Below are 26,643 nucleotides of genomic sequence, written 5' to 3' on the forward strand. Positions count from 1 at the left end.
CACCTGATCTTATCCCCAACCTCAACTACGTGCCCTCCTTCCATTTGCCATGTCACTACTTTTTCTCCGATCTAAATCAACGGCCTTGATTTATCCTAACTTGTTCGACCTTTACTCCTCCCCTTCATTTCATTTCGTCGTTAAATATCTTCCTTCACTCACTGCTTGTTCCCGGCTATCGAGTTATTTTTTTAAACAAAGATCCCCGATCTCCTGCTTAGAGTTAGTTTCTCATATTTATGGGGCTACTTGACCAGTTGTGGGACGACACCGTTGCGGGTCCTCGACCCGATAATGGTCTCGGCAAGCTCCGAAAGCACTCCACTTTCACTTTCCGCTCTAACTCCTCCAAGGGTACGACGCTAGACCACTTCTCTTCCTTCTCCGGGGACACACTTTACTACTTTATCCGTGCATAAAAAACCGATAATTTTTCAGTAAAAACAACGAAAATTGTCACCAAAAGTAAATTGAACTGGCGAGCAGCTACCAATAAAGAAAAGAAAGCGTTATAGAATTGAAACTTTATTGTCTTCCTCAACACGTTTGATGTTTTATTGTTTAACTTGTCTTTTTTTTTTCCTAATCTGGTTCGACGATGTAATGATCAGAAACCGATGGCGGGAGTGTGAGATCGTACAATGATGAGACGCCGGAGGAAACAACGAAAGTGACACGTACGATTATGATCGTAAAATCGCCGCGTTACCAGAGCGGATCGCCTCCGGTTTCGCCGGCCGAATCGACTCCTCCGGTATCTCCTTTTTCTGGTAATATATACACAAATAATTTCCTCACTGATTGTCGAATTTGTCCCTGGTTTAGTTCTTGAACCCCAAAACTATCCTCCCCGGAAAGGTTGGAATGGGGTTGTGTAAGGTAACTAGAGGTGGGACTATTGAAGGTTTGAAGGGTAGATCGGTCAATGTAATTCGTGCTATATGATAAGCGGACTTTAGGAGGGTAATTATGTCATTTGATAACTTTGTATGTTTCTTAAATGGATAAAGATAAATGAAATATTAGGTGGATGGCAAGCGTGTTTTTTGTCCTAGTGTTGAGAAATGACAAAAAGGTCCTCGTTGACGTGCAATAATGCATGAATATGATATAAACTTGGAAAGAAATACATCTGCCTAGTTTGGTCCATTTAGTATGCTATAAATTTATTTATTTATTTTTGTGGGGTATAATGTCTCAACAAAGTACATCTATTGATGTCAAATATCAAAGCTACATATAACAAGGCTTTTATTTTATGTAGCAGATTTCTGTGAAGCATCGTTTTTTTTTTTTGATGGATGTCGTCGTTGTACGATTATTAAAGTTCCCAATGTACTTGCCCTAAATTTAGTGCATTTGTCCCACGTCGACTATTCCAGCATATTTCATAAAAGCTTTACTTATGACGGGTTAATGTGGTATAGGAGGAAGCAGAGAGTCGTATCGGTTTCGGAGAAGGTCAACATCAGATGCATACGAGAAGGGGAAGGAGGGTGGAGGTAGGAGCCTTGCTCCTCCTTACGACGTGTGAGATGTGAACCTCTCCTCTCCTCTCTGCTGATCCCCCAATTCGCCGACAAGTCAATATTAATTTGCATAGTTTCTACGTTTATACAGCTGAACTTTATAATGTTAATTAGAGTTTGCCCACTTTGTTTTTTTTGCATGCATGTATGTATGTATTTATGTGTACTTGTTTTGGCAATGTAACTACTTTTATCATCATGGTATATTATATATAATGTGCAGACGGCGCTGAAAAGCTGCAAATCATATATGTAGAGAGGGTATAACTATAATGTCCCAACATGGTTTGCTACACCTTGTATGCTTTTTCTTTCTTTTCTCTCTATCTCCTAATTTGTTAAAATGAGATAAGTTAGCCGTAGAAGTTGAATTATAAAATGTTAAGGGATCAAAATATAATTTATCATATATTAATTTATAATTTTATTATTTTTGAAGGGTTACATAATTTTTTTTCATATTTAATTAGGAGGGAAATATATAATGTAATTTTATCATAAATTAATTTATAATTTTACTATTTCTAAAAGGATTAAACTACACTTTTTCATTTTTAGGAGAGATGGGGCAAAGCCTCTACTAGCCCTCTAGCTTCGCCCTTGGTGTCCTTTTTCTCTTAAGGTGATGTTTGGATTTAATAGTGCTTGTATTGCTAATGGTAGAACAAATAAGTTGTTGGTGATGGTTGATGGAAATGAGGTTATCAACCAAATGTTTATGGAATATATGTAAATGTTGGAATATTTTTAAATTTATTAATTTATTTATCAATTTGATTGCATAATAAGACATGTTTGGTCTTAATTTAGTTGAAACAAAGACATAAATTCATCCTAAATCAATAGATATGAAAATCCTAACTTTGGAGATTTCATCAATATGCAAGTGTCACAAGGCTAAAACTTAAGTCTCACAAACAGAGTGGCTTTAGGTAGAAACTTAGCTTTAAACTTGCCTAAGTCAACCTAACTTTTGAAAATAAGAATTCATAAAAGAAATTCTCTAAGGCATTGAAATAAAGTGAAAACAAACTCAAAGTGAAGAAGCAACGAAAGAATTGAAAAAGTACAAGAAAGCAATGCACACAAGGTATTTGAGTAAATGCTTTTGAATATATTCAATAACTTTGAATGGAATTATTACATATAAGGGGGAAGGCCTCTATTTATAGTTGAACTCTCACAAATCCAACGGTACAATTTAAATTACATCAATAATCAAGATTAAAACCTATCTACAAGATGAAAGTCCTAAGGTATTTAAACTCTATACAACCTTATCCATTAGGATTTACAATATTCAATGGTAACTCTAATTTTATTTGAATGTTTCACTGGCCATTAAGGCTTTAAGTAGATGGGTTTCTCTGCATGTTCTATGAGTCGGGCCAGTTCAAGTGGGTCAAATGAGCCTCATTTAATCAGTTGATCTCCATGGGACGCTCTATGTGTATTTGTCATTGACTTTGATCTATGGCCAATGATGTTCTCCCCCACCCATTTTCACGACACCCTCGTGCGTCCTTAGAATGATATTGATCTAGCTCATTTTGGAATTGCCACGACGCCTTAGTTGATTCCAACCATTCTTTTTGTTGGGTAATTTTACCCATCGAAACATTTGCCTCTGCTTATGTTTTTGTCATCATCTAACTCGAATTGTTTTTCTCTTTTGTACATCTTGATCATAAAAGGTCACCGCTTTTACTTGCCCCTATTGTGACTTGCCTCGATTAGGATCCATTTGATCCTCACAAATAGGCTTCGACACACCTATATTGAACATCGGGTTAACTTTGACTATTGCCGCTAACTCTAGTTTATAAGCCCCTTGACTTACCCGCTTCATAACTTTAAAAAGGCCTTTGTGTCTTTGCAATCCAACAGTAAGTCATAATGAAAAACACTAAGAAATTGTTTAAGATTTACCTTGTAACACACCTAACCCGTGTCTGTCACCCGAATAAGGTTACAAGGCATTATCGGATTTATACACTAACATTTATACAAAATCGAGTTATAAATATGCATTTCAAATCAATTCTTTTCAAATATTCAACTTAAAGTCCTTAATATGGGCCCATGGGGCCCAATACATGCTTTGGAAATGGTTCGGGACTAAACCAACAACTTTGAAAATTTTTCCTTGAAGATAGGGGCACACGCCTGTGTGGCCTAGGACATGGCCGTGTGGCCAGCCTGTGGGGATGCCATGACCGTGTGGCCAGCCCGTGTGGAATTCTGACTTGCAATTTCTTAAGTATTAGAGGGGCACACGGCCTGGGCACACGCCCATGTGGCTAGGCCATGTGGTACACTGATTTTTCACCATTTTTAAGCCATTTTTACACGGTTTTGACACACGGCCGTGTTTTCTGCCCATGTACTATCCTGACTTCATATTTAAAGATGCAGGGGACACACGGTTATTTCACACGCCCGTGGGCTGTCCGTGTGTCACACACGGTCTAGACACACGCTCGTGTGTCTTATCTGTGTGGATGAAATAAGGCCATTTCCTAGCCCTATTTCTCACCCAAGCTTAACCATTTTCCTGCATGAAAACTTATAAATATATACCATTCATTTCAACCAATTTCCATAATTCAATCTAACATTTCCAACTTTTAAACATACTTTAAAGCTTACCTTTACATTGGTTTGTAAATCAAGTTTTATGACAGGTGATTTGTATCTTGTTGAACATGAACATACCACATTACCACAAAATATATATTACTAGCCATTCCAATGGCTAAGTTGTAAACAAACATATTACATCATCATTTGGCCTCATTAGCCTATACATGTCATTATATCAAAATGAGTTTATCGTTTATACCAATATTAAGGAGTTGATAGTGTGATGATACTCCGACCCGATCCAACCTTCACGAGCTTCGAGCACTATAAAACAAGGAAAAATAAACCTAGTAAGCATTATATGCTTAGCAAGTCCATATAACCAAACTACACTTACCACTTATATATCACAAGTAAATCACACATAAAGCAATTTATCCATCAATTTAGCAAACTAGCAAATATGACCTATACACAATCATTCAATCAAAATTGGTTAGCACAAAAACATTATTATGTATAGATGAGCTCATCATATCATTTCTTATTATTTCACTTGTTAATACATTTCCGTTGAATTTTTGAATTTTCGATGGACTTTTCTTTTTCTAGTTGTACACTCGAGGTGCACATTCCCTTTTCAAGTGGTACACACGAAGTGTAGATACCCTTTTCAATTTGTACATTCAATGTGCACATAACATTTTCAAGTGTACACATATAGTGTACCTTTCCTTTTCAAGTGGTATACACCAAGTATACCTTTTCTTTTCATATGGTATACACAAAGTATACCGTTCCTTTCCAAGTGTACACATAAAGTGTACATAACCTTTTCAAGTTGTACCATTTGGGTACATAAATCCTTTTCAAGTATCACCCTTTCGGGTTACATTCCTTTTCATAATGAGATCAAAAGATTATCCCTTTCGAAACAACCTTTACTGCAACATATGCAGGATCTCATATACACGGTAATCACATGTCCAATCGGAAATCAATATTCAAACTGATTCATGTAATATTTCATCATTTACATGTAAATCACAAATCAAGATTGATTTATTACATGTACATACTAATTAAAAATCATAATGCACAATATTCAATAATCAATTCAACACATTTACATGTTTAATTTAGTTATACGAACTTACCTCGACAATTGATCGTATCTACTAATCCGAAACTTTTTCTTTCCCTCGATCTTTTTCTTTGTTCGACACTTCCGGATCTATATAAATAAATTTAATCATCAATTCTATGATTTTTACATTCACTCAAGCCCACTTCACATTTTAGGAAAAAGTACCATTTTGCCCCTAAACTTTTGATTAATTCCAATTTCCTCCCTAGGCTTGGAAATTGAAATTCATGCAATTTACTCCTTATTCCAAGCTTATTCAAAATTTCAATATAACTTTTACAGCACATGTATTTCATAATTTTCAGAAATTTTTCAAGAATTTCACTACCTTGCAATTTAGTCCCTACACTTGTTTTCACTAAAAATCACCTTGTAAAAGTGATTTATCTATCAAAAACTTTCAATTTACAGCATATTCATCCATGGGTAATTTTATAAACTTTGATTTTCTTTCAATTTAATCCCCAAAATAAAGAAATTAAGCTTTCCCGATCTCAAAAATATAAAAATCACTAAAAATGAGACATAGAACTTACCAAATTAAGCTTGAGAAATTTCCTTTTTCTCTCCTAGGGTTTCCATGTATTTTATGAAGAAGAAGAAGATATAAAATGGATTTAATTCTATTTAATCATTTATCATACTTTATTTAATTCAATTTCCGATTTAGTCTTTAACCTTTTTCAATTTTTCCATGAATGACTCATTAAAAATATCTACATGTTTTTCATCAATGGTCTAATTACCATATAAGGAGTTCTCATTTTTAATTCTATAGCTATTTAATCCTTATAACTACTAGAATTCAACTTTGAATTTTTATTCAATTTAGTCCTTTTTATAATTAGACACATAATTGATAAAATTTTTCGATAAAAATTTTCATGCAATATTCCTATCATAATACCTATCATTTTATGAAATTTAAATAATTTCATTTTTCGGACTCGGATTTGTGGTCCCGAAACCACTATTCCGATTTCACTAAAATTGGGTTGTTACATACCTCGCTCATAGCATTTACTCTGTTTAACTACCCAGTTTGCATTACCACTTTTCCCATAAAGTTTGATGCATAACCCACCTCTCTTATAGCTGGTAATCCCCAATGATAATTCAACAGGCTTCACATTGGTTTGTCGTACCTCTAACATTTTTAAGGAGGTCTCCTTAGCACTCCAATCTACCAAGTCAACGTTCTTACTTTGATACCTTATAATTGACTCAATTGTTGGATCTGAATATAAAATGCCACATTTCGTTGCCGAAGCAACTCACTTTTCCATTTTATCTTCTTTATTTTTTGAAAAGGAAATGTAGTGGTAAAATTATTTCATAAAAATTTCGACAGCATTTCTGCCTATTTTATGTAAAACCTCTTGCAAAAATTTAGATTTCACAATGTAATCACATTCAATTTATCTCCCAAATCAATTTCTCACACTTCGATTTCTGAAAACATACCAATAAACTAGATTTCTATGATTTACTATTTCATCCAAAACATTAGTTATAAAGTACTAGCAAAGAAAACATAATGAAAATATTTAAGTTCAGTTTATGACATATTATTTATATTTACACCTAGGTACATGCCATTTATATCAACTATAAAGTAAACTTTTCACCAATATTATTTGAGTTGATCTTCGGTTCTTCGGATGCTGTTAAAACAACCTATCGAAACTAACTACCTGCGCACGGAAAAATAGATAAATTGTATGCTTAGCAATTTTTATGCTTAGTGGTGCTAATATCATATAAATCATTACATAAGTATTGAACATAAATTAAATGATAGAAATAAATTAAAACATGATTATAAATATTATTAATAACATCACAATAAAAGAAAATTATAATATTAATAAAATTTAATATTTTGATATTGACAAACTGAATAAAGAAAATAAACTTTTTAATTAAGGTCAAAATCGCGTAAATAAATTAATTTGCACAATATGGAAATTCAGATAAATTCAAATTTTATTTTTGCTTTTCTTTCAATTTAGATCTCGTACTAAAGTTTAGACTCATAACCAGATACACAAATCCGCCACCCCGAGTTGTTCGACAACGGTGGCTTTCAGAATAGTCCACGACCCTTTGGGAATTGGGACTATCCACGACCCTTTAGGAATTGGGGCTAACAATAATAACAACTGACCAATTTGGCATTTTCTCCCTCGACCCTCTGGGAATTGGGGAGATCTAAATTCTATGATATAAAGACTCTATGACATGTCAATTATATCTGGTTTAGTCTAACATAGTGTAACAGGGTAAAAACCAAGTTTCATGATCCGTTTCAATTCAATTCTATTTTCATATCATTCTCATTTCAATTTCATTTAATGTTCAAATTATATATCGCCTAATTTAAAATTAAGCTTCTAATACAAATTTACTATACATTTGCTTGTTCAACCATTTGAAATCTTAATATTCAAATTCAACTTAAAATCATGAATTTACTCATTTTTTTCGCCACATAATAGAAGTAATTCAATACGAAATAATATCATTTATCTATTTTAAAACTAAAATTAATAAAAACAAACTTAAATATGCATTATTATTTTTATCGGTAGCTTAAATTTTCTAATCCGAGCATATCTTTCTAAATTCACTTTGTGATGCTTTCTCTGCATCTACACAGCCATGTTTCAAATCTAACCGGTGGACTTTTAGAACAAAGACAAAGAAGACAAGACAAGCGGGAAACTATCCAACTGTTTCCTTCAACAAATGACACCAACATTCTGCAAAATGTAATCTAGTAAAGGCTATATAGATTTGAGTGGATACTGGGTATTGAGTTTGGGTTAAATTTTTGTAGCATTTCAAATGTTGGGGCTCATGGTGGGGTTGGGTTCCGATGGATTCTATGTAAGGTATTTAGATAATTTTTTAAGTTTAGATCTGGTTTGAAAAATAGATGTATTTTTTTATTCAAACCTAACTTGATTTTACAAAAATAAATGTGGATCCAACCTGATCCACTCATATTTAATATTTTTAGATTAATTTTTATTTAAATTTAATTTTTTTAAAAATTAATACACTAAATGCACTAAAAAAATTAAAATAAAAATTTTCTAACACATTAAAAAGTATTTATATTTAAAAAATACAAATAAATATAATAAATATTTTATTATATTAAAGAACACAAATAAATATAGTAAATATTTTATTTTATTAATATAAATTTTAAAATTTTATATTTTAAGTTGAGTTACTTAGTTGAGTAAGTATTTTTTATGTACTGGATAATAAATTTAATTGTTAGTGAATTAGCAATTTAATATAAATATAAATATAAATATATGTAATAATTATTTAACATATATAATTAATATAATATTATTTTATAATATAATGTTGGGGTCGGGCGGGACCAAACCGTCCAATATTTAGAAAGACCTCTAGGCCTTGAGACGGAACTCATGAGCAGATTTAGCTAGCAGTTATATATTGTCAATTTTAGCTCAAGAGCCCTGATATGGAGTAGCCATTTTTGTTTTGGTGAACTGGATTCTCCGTCACTGGTGCACCATTTGATGAATCGATCATAAGTAAGATAGCATTAAACGCTTTCAATTGGAATTTGTGAAAACATGGACATCCTTAAAAAATTATTTAATGCGGATTATTAATATATTTGTTGATATAAAAAGTCTGGAGGTAAAACTGAGAGTGATGGATGCGAGATCAATTCAGTGGATTAGGGTGTTGGGTGTCCTTAGTGAACTAGTTGCGAAAGGGATAAAGAGGGAGATTGGAAAGGATGGTTTACTTACCTCTATCTTCGTTGGGGTGGGATCCATTTATATAGGAATACGTCTATAGATGCATATGGTAATTTTTGATTGGTTCATTGCTTCACTTAAAAGGATCAAAATAAGTGGATGATATGACATTGTAGGGTATGCAGGTAATAGGGGAAAAGGGTTCCGTTAATATAAATAGTGATAACTCGATGTCCCCATAATCTGAGTAAACAATGCCTCTGAAAGAAATTTGTTGGCAAAGTACTCGTTGTCCGACGAAAGTGTTTGATGACTAAAGTGTCATGTCTAATAATATTAAATATATAAAAGATAAAATATCTCAAACATAATTATAATAATGATAAAATACACAAACATGACACTGAAACTCGAATGGAAAATGCATTTTGATTAAGTGGAAAACCCTGCATTTTGGGATTGTTATTTTCGTTAAGAAGCTAAATGAAATTAAGCCTCAGCTCTGCTCTCATTTTTGTCTAACAGTGGAGCAGAATGGGCTATGAGGTTCTCAGTTTGGCATCCATCATCAGATGAAGTTCTCTTTGATTTCTCAGGTTTCCAGTACATTGCATAGAGTACCAACTGAGCTGTTCCAAGCACAAATCCACTCCCATTTGGTATCTATAACCAAAATCAGAAATCGTTAAGTCTCCCCTATTAGTATCTAAATATATATAAATTAAAGAGACTTATCTCAAATCCGTTAACTATTAAAGAAGCGATGGGAACTCACTCCAATAAACCAGTCTCTAGTAAGCACAGCATAGACAGTCCAAGTTAGTCCATTGATGAAAAGGATGAAAGATAGGAGGAAAGGCATGTAGTCCACACTCTTTGTTCTCACTACTGTTTTCTGCACTTCACAACTACAAGCGTTATTGATTGTAGGAAAACCATAATAACCATATAATACAAGCATTACTGGTGAAAATTATTGTTACCATGATAGAAAGAGGTGAACCATAGGTAAGTACACTGAAAAGCAGAGACAAGAAGCCTGCAATAGTTATCTGCATTTCTCTATTACAGGACATCTGAGTTATCAACACAGCTGCTATTGGGAACACCACATCCAAAACACCAAAAAGTACGGCAGTTATGGCCTGAAATTTTCATAACAAAGGTGTTAGTGATTCCATTCATTTAAGTAAATATAATATGCATTTGACTTAATAATATCATCTATCTAGCTAAGGATTAATGGCTCTTACTCTCGCTCTGGGAGGTGCAAAGATTAGGAAGATGATGACATATACAAGCTCAAGGACAGCACCAAAGCCATTAACAGTGGCTACCAGAATACTATTGGGCTTCACAACTCCATAATAAACCCACATGTAACCATTTAATAGCTTCACCACATACGGAAGACTCTCGAATTCTTCGGTCGATCCACGTTGTACGATGTGCCAAAACGTTTTCCTGAACGACAGCAAATCAAATGATTCAATGAAACAAACACATGGTTCCGATCTTAAGTTGTGTAATGAATCCTCAGCTTACACTGGAGCAAGGTAAACCAGACCTGTTGTTATGTTCCCTGAAAAACATGTAATAACAAATCATTCATACTATGCATGCAAGAGATTTTGATGCAGCAAAAGATGAAAATGGAGTTTTTGGGATTTACCTAGCAACCCAAAAATGGTGATTAAACTAAGCATTTTGATTGGAATTCAGATCCAAAAGACAAGGAAAAAACAACTCAACTCCTCGATCGACAGATGGAATCGCTGATAAAATATATAAATATGTATATATCAGTCAGGTTAGTTAATGACATAGTATGGATCGTGCTATATTTATTGCATACATACATACATACTTATAGTTGTATTATTTATATATAGCATTAAAATCAGTGATGTATACTCCAGACATGATTGGAAGAAGAAAAGTCGTCGATTTGGCCGGCGTTAATTTTAGATATTTTATTGATGTGGAGGGACCGCTTTCAGTGAGACATGATTGGATGACGAAAAGTCGTCGATTTGACCTGTGTTAATTTTAGATATTTTTATTGGTTAATATAAAGAAGGTGGAGGGGCCAATTCAAAGCCGCAAAGGGGTTTTTTAGAAATTAATAATTTTGTTTAGAGTTGTTTAGCGTAAATGTTTTTACGTAAACCTCCAATAATTTATATTTATGTAATGCTATTTCCCGTTACGGATCTGAAATCTGAACTAAAATTTGAACTATTGACCCGTGACTCAAGAGGAGGGTTTTAAGCCCAGTTTGGGAGCCTTACAAGGGGCTCACGAGTCCACTTGCATATCTCTAAGTGTTCAAGGTAAATGTTACGAAGTCAAGCAAGTAGATCAATGAACGCATTAAGTCTAGAACAATATAAGTATTAATGTCACTTCGTTAAACAGTAATCATATATTATAAATACCCGATTCTCCCAACCTAAAAACACCAATCATAATACTCAACAATTTCCACTCTCACAAAAAATAATTCTTGCATATAAAAAATGATGGTGATTTGAATAAAGGATGAGCCATGAAAGAGCAGCGATGGGTGGACAAGATATCTGTTGAAATGCAGATAATTTAATTTTGGATAGTGTTTGAAGATAAAACTGTCCAAATATTATCTGTGGTCTGTATTTGCGATATTAGTATCTTGCAAAATCTTCTCAATTTATTTTTTATTTCTTTCATTTATTAACTAGATATTGCACACCGTGACAATTAAGAAAATAAAAATAAAATTATTTTTAAAACAATTGATTTTGACTATATAATATTTTTTGGTATTTTTTTAAAGTAAATTACATAAGGATATCCTTAATTACATTTAATATATTATATAACTCAATTTGATTCATTTTTTTGTTGATAAAAACATAATTAAGGAATGAATCAAACAATTTAAGTTCATTGTCATAGCTACAAGCTATTTTCGTTAGATATCTGTAACTTTATTTTTTTTCTCTAGAAATATATTGGACTCGTCCCCTTGCCAATAGTTGATGAATACGTTTGATCAAAGTAGAATTTGAGTCCCTTAATGAATTATCTCGATTTTTTTACATTTTCGTCTTATCAACTCAACTCAATTAGCTATTTGATAATGTACCCAAAAAAAGATTTTAACAACAACATAATTCTTTTTAGTAAAAATTTGACTAAAGCTTAGAAATATTTTTATAAAATGTCTAATGTGGTATTTGTATTTTGAAAATGTTCAATGTGGTACTTGAATTATAAATATGTATTTTTGTTATGGTATCTATACTTTCATAAAATGTCCAATATGTATATGTATTTTATAAATGTCCAATGTGGTACTTGAACTTTCAATATGTGTTTTATTTTGGTACATGGTGCTAACAATGTTAGTAAATTGTTGAATCGACCAATGAAAATTCAACATGTAGAATGTTTTTCTAAATCATCAAGTTCACATGGATAATATTATGTGAAAAACTAAACATATTAAACCTATATAAAAAAGAAGAAGTAAATATTAAACTTATATAAGCAAAAATGACATCTCCTCCATTTAAGCAAATGGTATCACCTTCTCAATTTTTTTCCATTTGAAGTAATATCTTTAATTGATTTTTAAATAATATTTTTTATTATCCATGAAAATACAAGTATTTTAATGTAAATTTAGTATTTACTTCTTTTTTTTTATTAACCATATGTTTAGTTATTTATTTTTTAATTCTTTTTTTTTGTTTATTTAGTTTTTCACACAATATTATATCATCCATGTGAACTTCATGATTTAAAAAAAAAATTCTACATGTCAAATTTTCATTGGTCAATTTAGCAATTTACTAATATTGATAACACCATGTACCATAATAAAACATATATTAAATATTTTATTAAAATATAAATATCATAATAAAATATATATTAAAAATTCAAATATTACATTAGATATTTTCAAAATGCAAATATGACACTAAACATTTTATAAAAGTAAATATAGTGAATGTTAGATTTCATTTTTATAACAATACCCATAAGAGTTATGGGCAGCTAAGCTAGTAGATATCCTACTCATAGTAGCTTTCCTCACCCATTACATTCACCTAATATAAAATATATATATACGTAATATAAAATTTAAAATATATCTAATATATTAAAAGAATATATATAATATAATATTAAAAAATATAATAATAACAAAAAAAGAGAGGGAGAGGGTGGGTGATTTTCGGCCACAAGGCCGGCCATCGTCCGGTTGCCGGACCGCCGCCGGCGCCACCGTACACGGCAGCCGGACCTCAAAAAAACTTTTTCGGTAAAAATGGGTAAGCTTCCTCCTTTTATTTTTTACTTTCATATAAAAGAAACAAAATAAGATTGAAAGGAAAACAATAAGTAAACAAAGAACTTAAAATGAGAATAGACAAAGAAACCTCTTTTGCTTTGATCTTTGATTAATCTCCAAAAAAACTAGCCTTCACAATAACTCTTCTCCTTAATTACTTTAAAAAGAAACCTCTCCAAAAATCCTTTACAATAACTTTCTCTCCCAAAAACTCTCCAAAAAAATCCCCCCTCCTTTTACAAAATATGAGAAGGCTTATATAGCCATTTACAAAATATTTTTTTTATTGTTTATGTCTTCATTTGTAGGTACAAGTGGTGGTGGAGCAAGTGTGGTTAGTGGAGTAGGTAATGGAGCAAGTGTGGCTAGTGGATTTGGTGGTGGAGAAGGTGTGGCTAGTGGAGTTGGTGGTGGAAAATGAGTGGCTAGTTGAGAAAAGTTTAAGTTGTGGGCTAGGTTTTTTATTTTGATTTGGGCTTAGGGTTTGGGCCATTGGGGTTTTGATGTAAATTGAGCTTTGGGTAGTTAAGATTTTGGGTTTTGGGTTTAATTTTGGTGTGGCAGAACCTGTTTATCCTCTTGTTCCACCATTCTTAACAATTCAGGAGACGAGACATAATCTTCAGCATTTTCTTCGGCTTCAAATTCTCCTAAGCAAACAGCCTTCTCAAAATCAATTTCAAGATTCGTAACGGGCTTATTCATGTCGTCAATATCTGAGCACCTGAAAGTTGAATGGAAAAGGAAGCTATCGGGGGACATCCAAGTATTGGAAACAACAAACAAAATGTTATATCATGGCAATGAGGCAAATGTAAGGATAGGCTATGAAATGAGAAAATGATTATGAAATTAGTGATAATGCGAAAAATCGTGACAAAATGCATCTTCATTGATATTCACTTAAATGATAAAGAGCGAATGCAAGCTCCTACAAAAGAATTCCATTATATCTAAGGACACAATAGAAGGTTGATGTTTAGCATTACTCTGAAGGCTTATAAATTACAAGAAGCTCCTCAGCAATCCAATTGTTCAACATGAAACCAGGAGGGCAAGGGCGTATCCTTGAGACATCTTTACTTGCACCAGCTTCTTTGTCAATGACATTTATACTGACATTCTGAAAATCCCTTTCAATTAATCCCAGCATGTTTCGTGGATCATCTTGTCCAGGGTACATCATTCCCGCAGATGTAAATGTTTTTGACAAAGGAGGGTACTCTATTGGTTCCCATTCTGGTTCTCGGCCCAAAGTTCTTGCAATTCTTCTCTCTTGATCCTTCTTTCACTGTCTTCTTCTTTGGCGCATGTCAGGCTGGAACCCCAAACCGTATCGGGCCTTGTGGTGCACTGGCTTTAAAGCCCTCACTATTCCTTGCAGATGTCTCCCTAAACCTCTTCTCGCACGAGCTCCCCTTCCTACGGTCAACTTGACACCCATTCTGGTATTTCTCGACAGTTTTGGCATCGGAATTCTATTTCCCTCAGCGACGAAAGTGGCATTGATGAATTCAAGGGATCGAAAGGAACATTCCACTGCGTCTTTGCTTACTTCCAGGTATGGCGCATCAGCAGAGATAGATGCGACAATGTCTTCTTCGCCCTCGACTGTGACCAAACAGCCATCGATGATAAATTTCAACTTTTGATGGAGGGATGATGGGACTGCTCCAGCAGAATGGATCCAGGGTCTTCCCAAAAGGCAGTTATATGAGGATGTAATATCCATGACTTGGAACTCGACATCATATATGTAGGGACCCACCTCCAGAGGGATCTCAATTTTTTCCATGACTTCACGCCTTGTCCTGTCGAATGCCCTTAACATAGAATGACAGGGCCTTAAATGGGATAGATCCATCGAAATTCTGGAAAGCGTGGCCAAAGGCATAACGTTGAGTGCCGAACCATTATCGATGAGCACGTTTGGTATTATGTAGCCCTTGCAACGGGTTGTGATATGCAATGCTTTCACTGAGCCTCTACCATTGGGCGGTATTTCATCATCACTAAAAGAAATGAAATTATCCGCATTCAAGTTGTTCATCCACCTATCCATTTTTTCAACGGATACATTGTTTGCCACATAAGCTTGATTTAACACTTTCAGCAGAGCGTTTCGGTGTGGTTCTGAATTCAACAGCAGAGATAATACCGAGATTCGCGCTGGCTGCTTACTCAATTGTTCTACCACGTTTACGGACGGCCTTGGTTCCATGATATCTTAGAATATACCAAGAATCAAAGGTATCCCGAACAAGCGAATGAGAACGATAAAAGAACAATTAGAAGAATGGCAGCGGGATTTGTTCTTGATGGGGATATCCTGTATAAAAGAGGAAAGGATCAGATGCTTTTGAGATGTGTGGATGATGTTGAAGCCAAAAAAATACTTGAAGAGGTCCATGGGGGAATTTGCGGAACGCATGCCAATGGTTTCAATATGGCCAGAAAGACCATGAGACTCGGTTATTATTGGCTGACAATGGAAAGTGACTGCATCAATTTTGCCAGAAAATGCCACAGATGTCAAATCTACGGCGATAAAATTCATGTAGCCCCTTCACCCCTTCATGTCATGACTTCTCCATGGCCTTTTTCTATGTGGGGCATGGATGTCATAGGGCCAATTTCTCCAAAAGCTTCAAATGGACATCGATTTATTTTTGTGGTTATCGATTACTTCACAAAATGGATTGAAGCCGCTTCGTTTGCCAATGTGACGAAGACTGCAGTGTGCAAGTTTTTGAAAAAGGAAATCATTTGCCGATATGGTTTGCCTGAAAGAATCATCTCAGATAATGCCACGAATCTGAACAATAAGATGATGAAAGAAGTGTGCGAGCAGTTCCAAATAAAGCATCATAATTCCTCGCCCTATCGCCCAAAGATGAACGGGGCTGTTGAAGCAGCTAACAAGAACATTAAGAGGATCATTGGGAAAATGACTGAGACATATAAAGATTGGCACGAGAAACTTCAGGTCATACGGTCTGGCACCATATCCGATACATGCTTGTACTGCTCGCAAAATGCTGACGCCAAGTCCTTCCAAGATCGAATCTTTTCTCTACTAAGTTGATTGTACCACCGAAGAGCTGACCCTGTTAGACTATCTTGAAAGCAATGCATGAGTAGTTTATCCTCGTTCACATAACCGGTCATTTTCCGACAGAACATAATGAGATGTGCTTTTGGGCACATTGTCCCATCATACTTCTCAAAATCAGGCACTTTGAACTTCGGGGGCAAAATTAGATCAGGTACCAAACTGAGTTCCTTGGCACCTAGTGCGGAGAAGACTTCAGTGCCTTCTATTGCTTTGAGTCTTTCCTCTAGACTCCTATATTTTGTGTCATGGTTATCCAATTTCAACTTGGCTACCTCTGCTGGGTCATCCAGATCTGGAACTAGTAGATCAGCAGGACTAGCCCCTAGATTCGACGCGAATATTCCTTGCCCTAAATTAGTGGGTGGAGTAGGTGGCATAGGTCAATGTTCCAAGCCAGTGGGTTCCTCTTGAGTATACCCTCTTTGTGTTGTATATGCGGGCGGTGGAGTGAATCCCGGGGGATAGAGTGGATCCTGATCGTGGGGAAAATGACTGAAACATATAAAGATTGGCACGAGAAACTTCCATTTGCTTTGTTTGCATATCGCACATCAGTGCGAACATCTACGGGAGCAACTCGTTTCTCTCTAGTCTATGGAATGGAAGCTGTGCTACCTATCGAGGTTGAGATCCCCTCTCTGCGAGTATTGATGGAATCAAAGTTAGAAGAAGCAGAATGGGTTCGAGCTCGATATGATCAGTTGAACCTCATTGAAGAAAAACGTCTAAGGGCAATTTGTCATGGGCAAATGTACCAAAAGAGAATGATCGCAGCCCATGACAAGAAGGTACGACCAAGAGAGTTCCATGAAGGAGAACTCGTTCTGAGAAAGATTCTCCCAATACAAAAAGACCTGCGAGGAAAATGGGCACCAAATTGGGAAGGACCATACGTTGTAAAAAAGGCATTCTCAGGAGGAGCTTTAATCCTTACCGAGATGGATGGGAAGGAGTTACCGAATCCGGTGAATTCAGATGCGGTGAAGAATATTATGCTTAAGATGAAAACCCGAAAAGGGCATCCTAAAAAAAAAGGATCAGGGCGAAAACCCGAAAATGGCGTCTTGATTAGTACAAAAAGATTAGGATGAAAACCCGAGAGGGCGTCCTAATGAAACAAACCTAGCGGTCGAACGATAGGTCAAGTAGTGAGACTACAGTATTTGAAGCACTTCTGAAAGCTCGAAATTTTCTACGCAAGAAGCCATGCTCGAAAAGATTATTGATTGAGGAACGTGGAAGAGTTCATGTGTTGAATATCTAGAGCATTTGTATCCGTTGAATACGACCTTTTCTTTCTTTTTGACATTTTTACTCTCATTGGTTAACTTTCTTTGTTTGCCACATTTGAAATAAAGGAATATGAGATATCCAAAACAAAATAAGATTGAAAGGAAAACAATAAGTAAATAAAGAACTTAAAATGAGAATAGACAAAGAAACCTCTTTTGCTTTGATCTTTGATTAATCTCCAAAAAAACTAGCTTCTCCAAAAACTAGCTTTCACAATAACTCTTCTCCTTAATTACTTTAAAAAGAAACCTCTCCAAAAATCCTTTACAATAACTTTCTCTCCCAAAAACTCTCCAAAAAAATCCCCCCTCCTTTTACAAAATATGAGAAGGCTTATATAGCCATTTACAAAATATTTTTTATTGTTTATGTCTTCATTTGTAGGTACAAGTGGTGGTGGAGCAAGTGTGGTTAGTGGAGTAGGTAATGGAGCAAGTGTGGCTAGTGGATTTAGTGGTGGAGAAGGTGTGGCTAATGGAGTTGGTGGTGAAAAATGAGTGGCTAGTTGAGAAAAGTTTAAGTTGTGGGCTAGGTTTTTTATTTTGATTTGGGCTTAGGGTTTGGGCCATTGGGGTTTTGATGTAAATTGGGCTTTGGGTAGTTAAGATTTTGGGTATTGGGTTTAATTTTGGTGGGTTAGGTAAGGCTAAATTGAATTTTGATGTAAATAGGCTAAAATTGGCCTACAACACATATATTGTAAAATTTAGTGTACCTTTGAATGGAGGATGTTTGTTTAATTTTATCGAAAGTAAATGTACCGTTCATGTACTTTAAACTATTGAGACCAAAAAAAAAGATAGCACGTACTAATAAAAAGCATTCTACAGTGCAGCTTGGAGTCCCCATTTATCATTCACCATGTTACTATTTGGCTCCAATGTTTGTCTTTCGAAGAGTTGCTCCACCTGTTAGTCCAGATGATCTGTTGACTGTTAGAAACCACTGAAACAATCATTCACCATTTTCATTGCCAACAACACAAGTAAGGCAGATTGCCATGTGCATTGCATATTTAAGAACTGAACCCAGTTTTGATCTTTTTTTTTTAGGGTTTCTTATTCTGTTGGTGAAAAAAAAAAAAGAAAATAAAAGGGTTTGTTGAAGGCCAAAGTCCTGCAAAACAATGTTATTGCTTGCAGACAGGATTCGGACCACAGAAGACAAGCCTCCCCAACAGCTTGAACTTAAGTTTGATCTTTAAAAGCTTCCAAAATGTGCATTTTTAATAAACTGAATTAAGTTTATAATAATAAAATATTAGAATTCTAGATATAAGGAAATACTAAAATAAAGACAAATTTAGCTTAAAACTAGTGAGCTTATTAAGAAAAAAAATTATATATGCATTACTATGAAATTAACAATATTTAAAATTTAAAGAGTTTTAAGTAAATTTTATTTTATTTTTTTAAAATTTATGGTGAATTCATTATATTCATCTTCAATTATCACAAAATATTTTCATAAAAGTAAGTGTTTAATCGAGAATAAATGAAAAATCTTAGACTTAGGCTTGTTTTAGATCTATTGAAATAAAAAATAGAGGTGACGTTGAGATTTGTTACTAAAATGATAAGATTAAGGTCAATAATGATATATTTGTGATGAGACCTTATCAAAATGAATAAGTGTATATACAATAAAAATATTAAAAATTAAAAAAATTAAAATCATATTTATATTTAAAATAAATATAAAATAAAACAATATTATTGTGTACAATTTTACTGGTTAACAAGATTTGAACTTACTCTTATCGATTTATAGTTTTGATGAAGGTCAACATTATTCTAATAAAAAGATTGTTGACTATTTCAATGAAGCTGGACAACTTTACAAGAAGAGGCGAAGCTAGAAAATATTTTTTGAATTGGAATTAAATTATATATTTACATGATAGTAAATATATAATTTCATCATTTTAATAGCTTATATCTTTCTTTATAATTTTTAAAAAAGTTAAATCAAATTTTTATCATTTTTGAGAGGCCAAAATATAATTTTACGATTACTAATTTAAAATTTTATAAATTATAAAAGGCCTAATTTAAAATTTTATGGACATCCCTGAGTCTCTACTACGCTACTGTCTACAAGATTAAAATGAAAAATTACCAGAAGCTTAAAAACGATAATACCAATAGGAAACGTTTTTACAAACCAATTTAATAGTGTTGCGGATAATTGCAATGAAGTACCTCCACGATTTTGTCATTGCATAAAAGGTGTTCTGCATGAAAGAATTGTAATTTTAGTCATTAAAGATCACAAATCATTTTTAAATTGAACCAAATATTGATTACAATTTATTCATTACATCCTTTTTTTTTCTTTTTTTTTAAGAATTGACATTATTTGTCCCCAAACTTTTTTTATAATTTATTTGTTTATAATTAAATTTTATATTATTCCAAAAAAAATTCATTAGTAGTTTAAATATATCAATACATAATAATCTATCATGTGCATTTTTATACAAATAATACAGAGCACGCCATGTAAACCATGCTCGTCCGACACATGTGCTCGCCACTCATTTTAGCCAATGAGGCTCGCTAAACCATGATGGGCTTGCCACTCATTCTACCCCAATGACTGGTCCATAGTTTGGTGAGTCATTTATTTTAGGACACGTACAACTCTTAAAGGGTAATGTGTCACCACACATGTAGCCTACCTACCCCTAACACGTCATGTAAATAGACCGTGCCTTAAATATATATATCAATGAATAACTCAGTGGAAAAGGACTAGAAAACCAACACTCAACATGTATAATTTACTTCAAAGAATTAATGCATTAAATTTGTAACAACTCGATAGTCAATGGTGTCAGAAAATGCATTCTCGAGACTCTGTTCACGTAAATCGAACTCGTAAATATTTATTAAAAATATTTACGAAGTTAGTTGTGTAGTTAATTAGGTTTTGGTTAAGTAAATTTGCATGAATTAAGAGTAATTAGGTATAATGACTAAATTACCTATAGGGTGAAAGTTAAATTATAGAGTAAAAATATTAAAAGGACTAAAGAAAAATAATAAAAGGACTAAAGAAGCAATTAAACCTTATTTCAACAAGTGGATGATATTAGTAATTACACGTGTAAATATTACAGATATGTATATATTACACATATGTATATATTAATAAAATAGGTTTACATGATATTTAAGTATATATATTATATTATTATAATAATAAGTAAAAAAAAAGGCAAGCCAGGAAGGCTAAACGAAATAGAAAGAAAAAGAAAAAGGGGAAGAAAGAAAGAAGAAAGACAAGGCTAGAGTTTCAAACTTTTCCAGTTCAATTGGTTAGGTATTTGACTTTTGATTGTTGGTTCAGTATCCAACAATGATCTCGAACTCAAATATGGTGATGTTTATCCTTTTGTGTCGGTATGTACCTAGGGTGTCTAAATAATAGTTATTTTGTGGTTTGATTGTAAATGAGGTTATAAGTTTAATACATATGAATATGTGTTTGTGTTTATATTATGGCATGTTAAATTGATGTTTAAGTCGTCGAAAACTAGGCAAAATGAATTAAATTAGGTATGTTTATAATTTGAACTTGAATAACGCTTTAATGATATAATTTGATGATATAATTGTGGTACCAATGAGGGTACATTGGTTAAACACTTAGGATGATTGTTTTGACATGATTTGAATGTGTTTGATTGTGTTTTGAATTGGTTAAACGAATGATTTTTGAATTACTTAGTGTCCATGTAACACCCTTAACCCCGTCCCGTTACCGGAACAGGATTACAGAGTATTACCAGTCATTACAGTACATTTGCACATAAACAAGTATAAATGCAATATTATCCATCTAAATATAACTTTAATGGGTCCACAGTACTTTACAAGTATAATTAAAACAAACCAGGATTCGATCGGAAGTTTAGGAAATTTTTTCGTGAAATTTTAAATTTTCTTCTTTTGAATAGTACCACACGTCCGTGTGGCTAGTTTAACATGCACGTGCGGCTTGGGACATGCCCGTAACACTGACTTTTAAACACAGCCATGACACATGTCCGTGTGGTCTGCCCGTGTACTAAATTGACTTTAAGACACGGCCGTGGCAACCAAGGCACACGCCCGTGTACTAACTTGGTTGTAACAATTTAAGCGCAGGGGACACACGGCCTAACAATATGCCCATGTGCAAGTCGTGTGTCTCACACGGCCTGGTCACACGCCCAAGTAACAAACCATGTGAACTCAAAATAAACCTTGTATTTTAAAATTTACCAATCTTGCAAATTGTAGACAACAAGCATTTCAAATTTCTCCATTCAATCAGTCCAAACATGATTAAACATACTTAAGACATCCTAGGTACATGCCATTTTCAACAATTAACATACTTTACCTTATTGAGTTCGGAATCGGCCTGCGATGCTGATTCAACGATCTGACTTTAACTTAACCTGCGCACGGAAACAAACCGTACGCTGAGTATGAACTCAGTGGTATTTCTATAATCCGAACATTTAAAACATAACATACACTAATTGTTCTATAATAATTATAAATATTATTTTATTCATTTCATAAGTAATTTCTTTATAACTCATTCAACCTTCATCATCTAATAACCTGATTAGTTTTTTTTCATTTAATTCACAACAATAATATTATATTCTCCATTCATATGTCTTACTCATGTTTCTGTTCACTATTCAATGTCAGTAAACATATTTCAGTATCGATTAATTTATCAGTTTCTTTCAGTAACATTTAGTCATTTGATAACAATTAGTTATCCAGTAACGATTATTCGTTCAGTAACAATCCTTTACTTAGTAGCAATCAATTATTCGATGACAGTCAGTATTTTTCAATATCAATCATTTAATAATTATTATTCAGTATCAGTCAATCATTTATTTAGTAACAGCCAAATATTCGGTAGCAGTCAATTTTTCAGTACCTTTATTTGCCCCTATTAACATGACTCGGACCTGAACGGATACACGGATCCAACCCACACACCGAGGATAGTATATAGTGTTTCATCGGCCGAAGCCGGAATACACCGTAACAGTAACAGTAACAGTAACAGTAGCAGTAACAGTAACAGTCAGGTACAGAGTACCTCTTCGGAACAAATTCGGAACAGTCACAGTAGTCGACACATATAGTGTCTCATCGACACACAGTCGGAATATCCCTGAACACTTCCAATCTTATGGCATGCCAATTATATCCGACTAGCCCGATACAGTTAATAGGGTATTCAGGGAGCTTTCAAATTTTCAATTTCATTTGTAATTTAATTTCAATTCAATTTAATACGTTTTTCCATATCAATCCACATGCAATTTAATTGCAATACAATATACATTTTGATTCATTTCAATAATCATAAAACACAATAATGCTTACCTTAATTACTTACCATAACATTCAATCAAAATATAATAATTAACAATTAATTTTCACTTTTCAATGCATCAACCTACACATTAAATAATAAATTCAACAATTAAATATTAAGTTCGGATTATAGAAACACAAACCGTGATTTCCGAGCTAACCCTCGTTGACCTCATCTTTTCCTTTCTTAACCGAGGATTTTTCGACACCCCGTTAGCTACGAAATTAATACAATTTATAATCATTAATACAGTACAATTTTCATATTGAATGTTTCAATTTTTATTCAACTTTTGTCTAAATTCCAATTTAGTCCTAAACCGAGACTAACTTTTATTTTTCACCTTTAACTCAATATTTTCATTCAATTTTCACTTTAAACTAATTTCAGCTCTCTAATTTCAGCATAAAACCATAATATCGAAATTCTTTCAATTTAGTCCCTACTATTCAAAACTTATGAATTACTTTACAATTCAATCATTTAATCAATTCTAACTTGAATTTCTATCAATTTAGCCCTTAATTCATCTTTTTGTTCAACATGAACAATGTCTAATAATTAACTATATTTCAAAATATCAACTTAACTTCATCAAAACCTTGTTCTAAGGTTTCTAAAACATCAAAATTAAGTAAAAAGGGCTAAATTGACTTACCTATTAAACTTTCAAGCTTCAAACCTTGAATTTTTCCTTTCTTCTTTCTTTCTCCTTTCCTTCCCCCAATGTCGTTTAAACATCCTGTTTCTTTCATTCTCTTTTTCTTTTCTTTATTTCTTTTGTTTCATTTACTTTTATGTTTTAATTATATTATAATATAATATTATTCTTAAATAATGAGTAACTATACATATATATTACAAATATATATATATCATTGGTATACATATAAATTATTATTATCACACACTTGTCTTTATTTAATTATTTATTTTAATTAATTAATTATAAAATATATGTATTACAAATGTATGTACAATATTTATTACACATGTATTTTATTTTTATCACACACTTGACATTCACTTTGGTTTATTTACTCATTTAGTCCATTCAATTTTTTTATTCTATAATTAAACTTTCACATTATATTCAATTTAGTCCTTTTTCCTAATCACTCTTAATTAAATTAAATTCACTTAATTAAACTCTAATTAACCGCTCATTTTACTTCGTAAATATTTTTAATAAATATTTACGAATCCATTTTTCAGAAACGGAGACCCGAAAATACACTTTTCTGGTAACAGTAAAATTCGGGTCATTACAGTCCAAGCTTGCAGGGAATGGTAAATTTATTGTTTAAGGTACATTCTGAGTCTACACGTCTAGCACACGAGTGTGTGAGGCCATTACGAAAGGGCACACAGTCTGGCACACGGGCGTGTGACTTGACCGTGTGACCCAAGTCAGAGAGTTATACGGGCACAGACATGGGCTGAGACACGGCCGTGTGTCTCTATTTCGAATGCCCATACGGTCTAAGATATGGGCGTGTCTCCTGGCAGTGTGAACCCTACAACTTTGAAAATTTTTAATATTTTTCCAAAAGTTCCCTAAGTTTCCGAATTAGTCCTGATTTGTTTCTAACGCGTATATTGGGCCTCGATGGCTCGAATAGGGGACAATATGTATGGATTTAATTAATTTCTAACCTAAATATTATATGATACAAAATGTTTTGAAATTTATGTTTGTTTGATCGTTAAACTTCGATAATACTCTAAAACCCTATTCCAGGGACGAATATGGGTTAGGAGTGTTACAAATTTAAACTACCTAGGATAAAGTAATACTATTAAAGATATAGTAAAATATAATTTAAGGATTAATATTTAGTACATTGATTGTGTATTTTTTTTCTTTCACAAGCAGTCTTAAAAAATTATCATATGTTTGTTTTTTTTAAACTATTGTTTTTAATACTATACTATACCACTATAGGGCACTTGTTAACTCCTAACCTTGTGGAGTTTAAAAACTCGAATTGATAGCATACCCAATATTATTCCTTAATTTAATAAATATACTAAACTATTGGCAAAATTAGTGAAAATTGGGAAGAAAAATGTTCCCATTTATCTGAAAGCACTTTATACCAAAAATGCTTTCTTTTGACTACACAGCTACTTTGGTTAAATACTTGCATTTTCACATAGCTATCCTAAGTTCAGTTCCTTACTATGTTTATTTGGGATTTTTTATGAACCTTTTTTTAAGTTTTTTTTTTAAATTTTCAATTAATATTTTTGATAATAAGTATGTTATTTTTAAATTTTTGATTAAGAAACATGTTTTTAAGTTTTTTATTTAGTAACTTCTTTATTTATATAGACAAAATAATAATTACAATGAAAATATTTTTTGATATATCAATATGTTTAAATATATATATTTTAAATATCAACTAATTTTTTTATATATTTTTCTTTATATATAATTTTTATACATTAATATTTTTCATATTAAAATCTAATATTATAAATATAATTATTTCAAATATCCTTATTTTTAGTAAATATAATTTTATATGTGAAATATTTTTTTTTGCTTAAATTATGGGTATTATAAATTCTAATATTATAATATCAAATATAATTTCACTTGCATATTGGGCATGGTAAATTCTAATATTATAATATAATTATTTCAAATATCATTATTTTTATATGTGAAATATTCTAAATACACATATAAAAATATATAATACTAAAATTTGTCACACCTATGATGTGGTTCGAAAAATAAATATTTCACATATAAAAATTATATTTACTAAAAATAATGATATTTGAAATAATTATATCTATAATATTAAAATTTACCATACTGATAATGTATGTGAAAAAAATAAATATTTGACATATAAAAATTATATAAAAAGAAAAATATATAAAAATAGTTGATATTTTTAAAAAATAAAATATAGTTAAATTAATGATATATATAATTATTTTCGTTATTTAATTACATATTTATTATTTTGTCTATATAAATAAGTTATTAATTAAAGATAAAATAAAAATAAAGCAAAAAAACTTAAAACTTTGTTAATTAAAAAATTGAAAATAACATGCTTATTAATGAAAAACATTAATTAAAAAAAATTCAAATAATATTTATTTGGAAAAGGAAATCCCAAATGCTTAGAACTATAAGTTTGGATTATATCTATTCTTTTTGACATAATGCCTAGAATTATTTATGGTTTCTTCCCAATTCATAAATAGGAGGATAATGTGGTTTATCGCACTTAAACTTACGTTTTTCTGCATTGGCAATAATATTCATACCAATTGAATTTTAATTCAATTGACAGTTTTATTATTATTGTTAGAGGAATAAAAAAAGATATTTTTTTAAATATTTGAAAAATCATCCACCGAGTACAAAAAAGAGAAAGAGAGAGATTTCAAGACAATTCAAAGCCCTAAATTCAAACAATAATTGGGGCAAACCTATTTATTTGGACCGCAGCCCATTG

General features: G+C 32.4%; 2 protein-coding genes across 3 annotated transcripts; one reads left to right on the plus strand and one right to left on the minus strand.

Annotated features, from left to right (window-relative positions):
- LOC107893286 (dormancy-associated protein homolog 3) lies at positions 1 to 1,725 on the plus strand. Of its 2 annotated transcripts, none has more exons than XM_016818230.2 (3): positions 1 to 354; positions 612 to 770; positions 1,428 to 1,725. In XM_016818230.2, the coding sequence occupies exons 1-3, from the start codon at positions 240 to 242 to the stop codon at positions 1,532 to 1,534; spliced, it is 381 nt and encodes a 126-aa protein (XP_016673719.1). In that variant the 5' UTR covers positions 1 to 239; the 3' UTR covers positions 1,535 to 1,725. The 2 variants fall into 2 exon arrangements, with proteins under 2 accessions (XP_016673719.1, XP_016673720.1); XM_016818231.2 differs by having other exon boundaries at positions 612 to 754.
- Positions 1,726 to 9,370: 7,645 nt separating this feature from the next.
- Positions 9,371 to 10,951, minus strand: LOC107894794 (bidirectional sugar transporter SWEET17). Its single transcript, XM_016820008.2, has 6 exons — positions 10,684 to 10,951; positions 10,557 to 10,593; positions 10,265 to 10,475; positions 9,995 to 10,156; positions 9,787 to 9,906; positions 9,371 to 9,674 (listed from the first exon to the last, which is right to left on the minus strand). The coding sequence occupies exons 1-6, from the start codon at positions 10,715 to 10,717 to the stop codon at positions 9,501 to 9,503; spliced, it is 738 nt and encodes a 245-aa protein (XP_016675497.1). The 5' UTR covers positions 10,718 to 10,951; the 3' UTR covers positions 9,371 to 9,500.
- Positions 10,952 to 26,643: the final 15,692 nt, after the last annotated feature.

Source organism: Gossypium hirsutum, chromosome A13 (assembly GCF_007990345.1).
Source record: "Gossypium hirsutum isolate 1008001.06 chromosome A13, Gossypium_hirsutum_v2.1, whole genome shotgun sequence".
Lineage (NCBI taxonomy): Eukaryota > Viridiplantae > Streptophyta > Magnoliopsida > Malvales > Malvaceae > Gossypium > Gossypium hirsutum.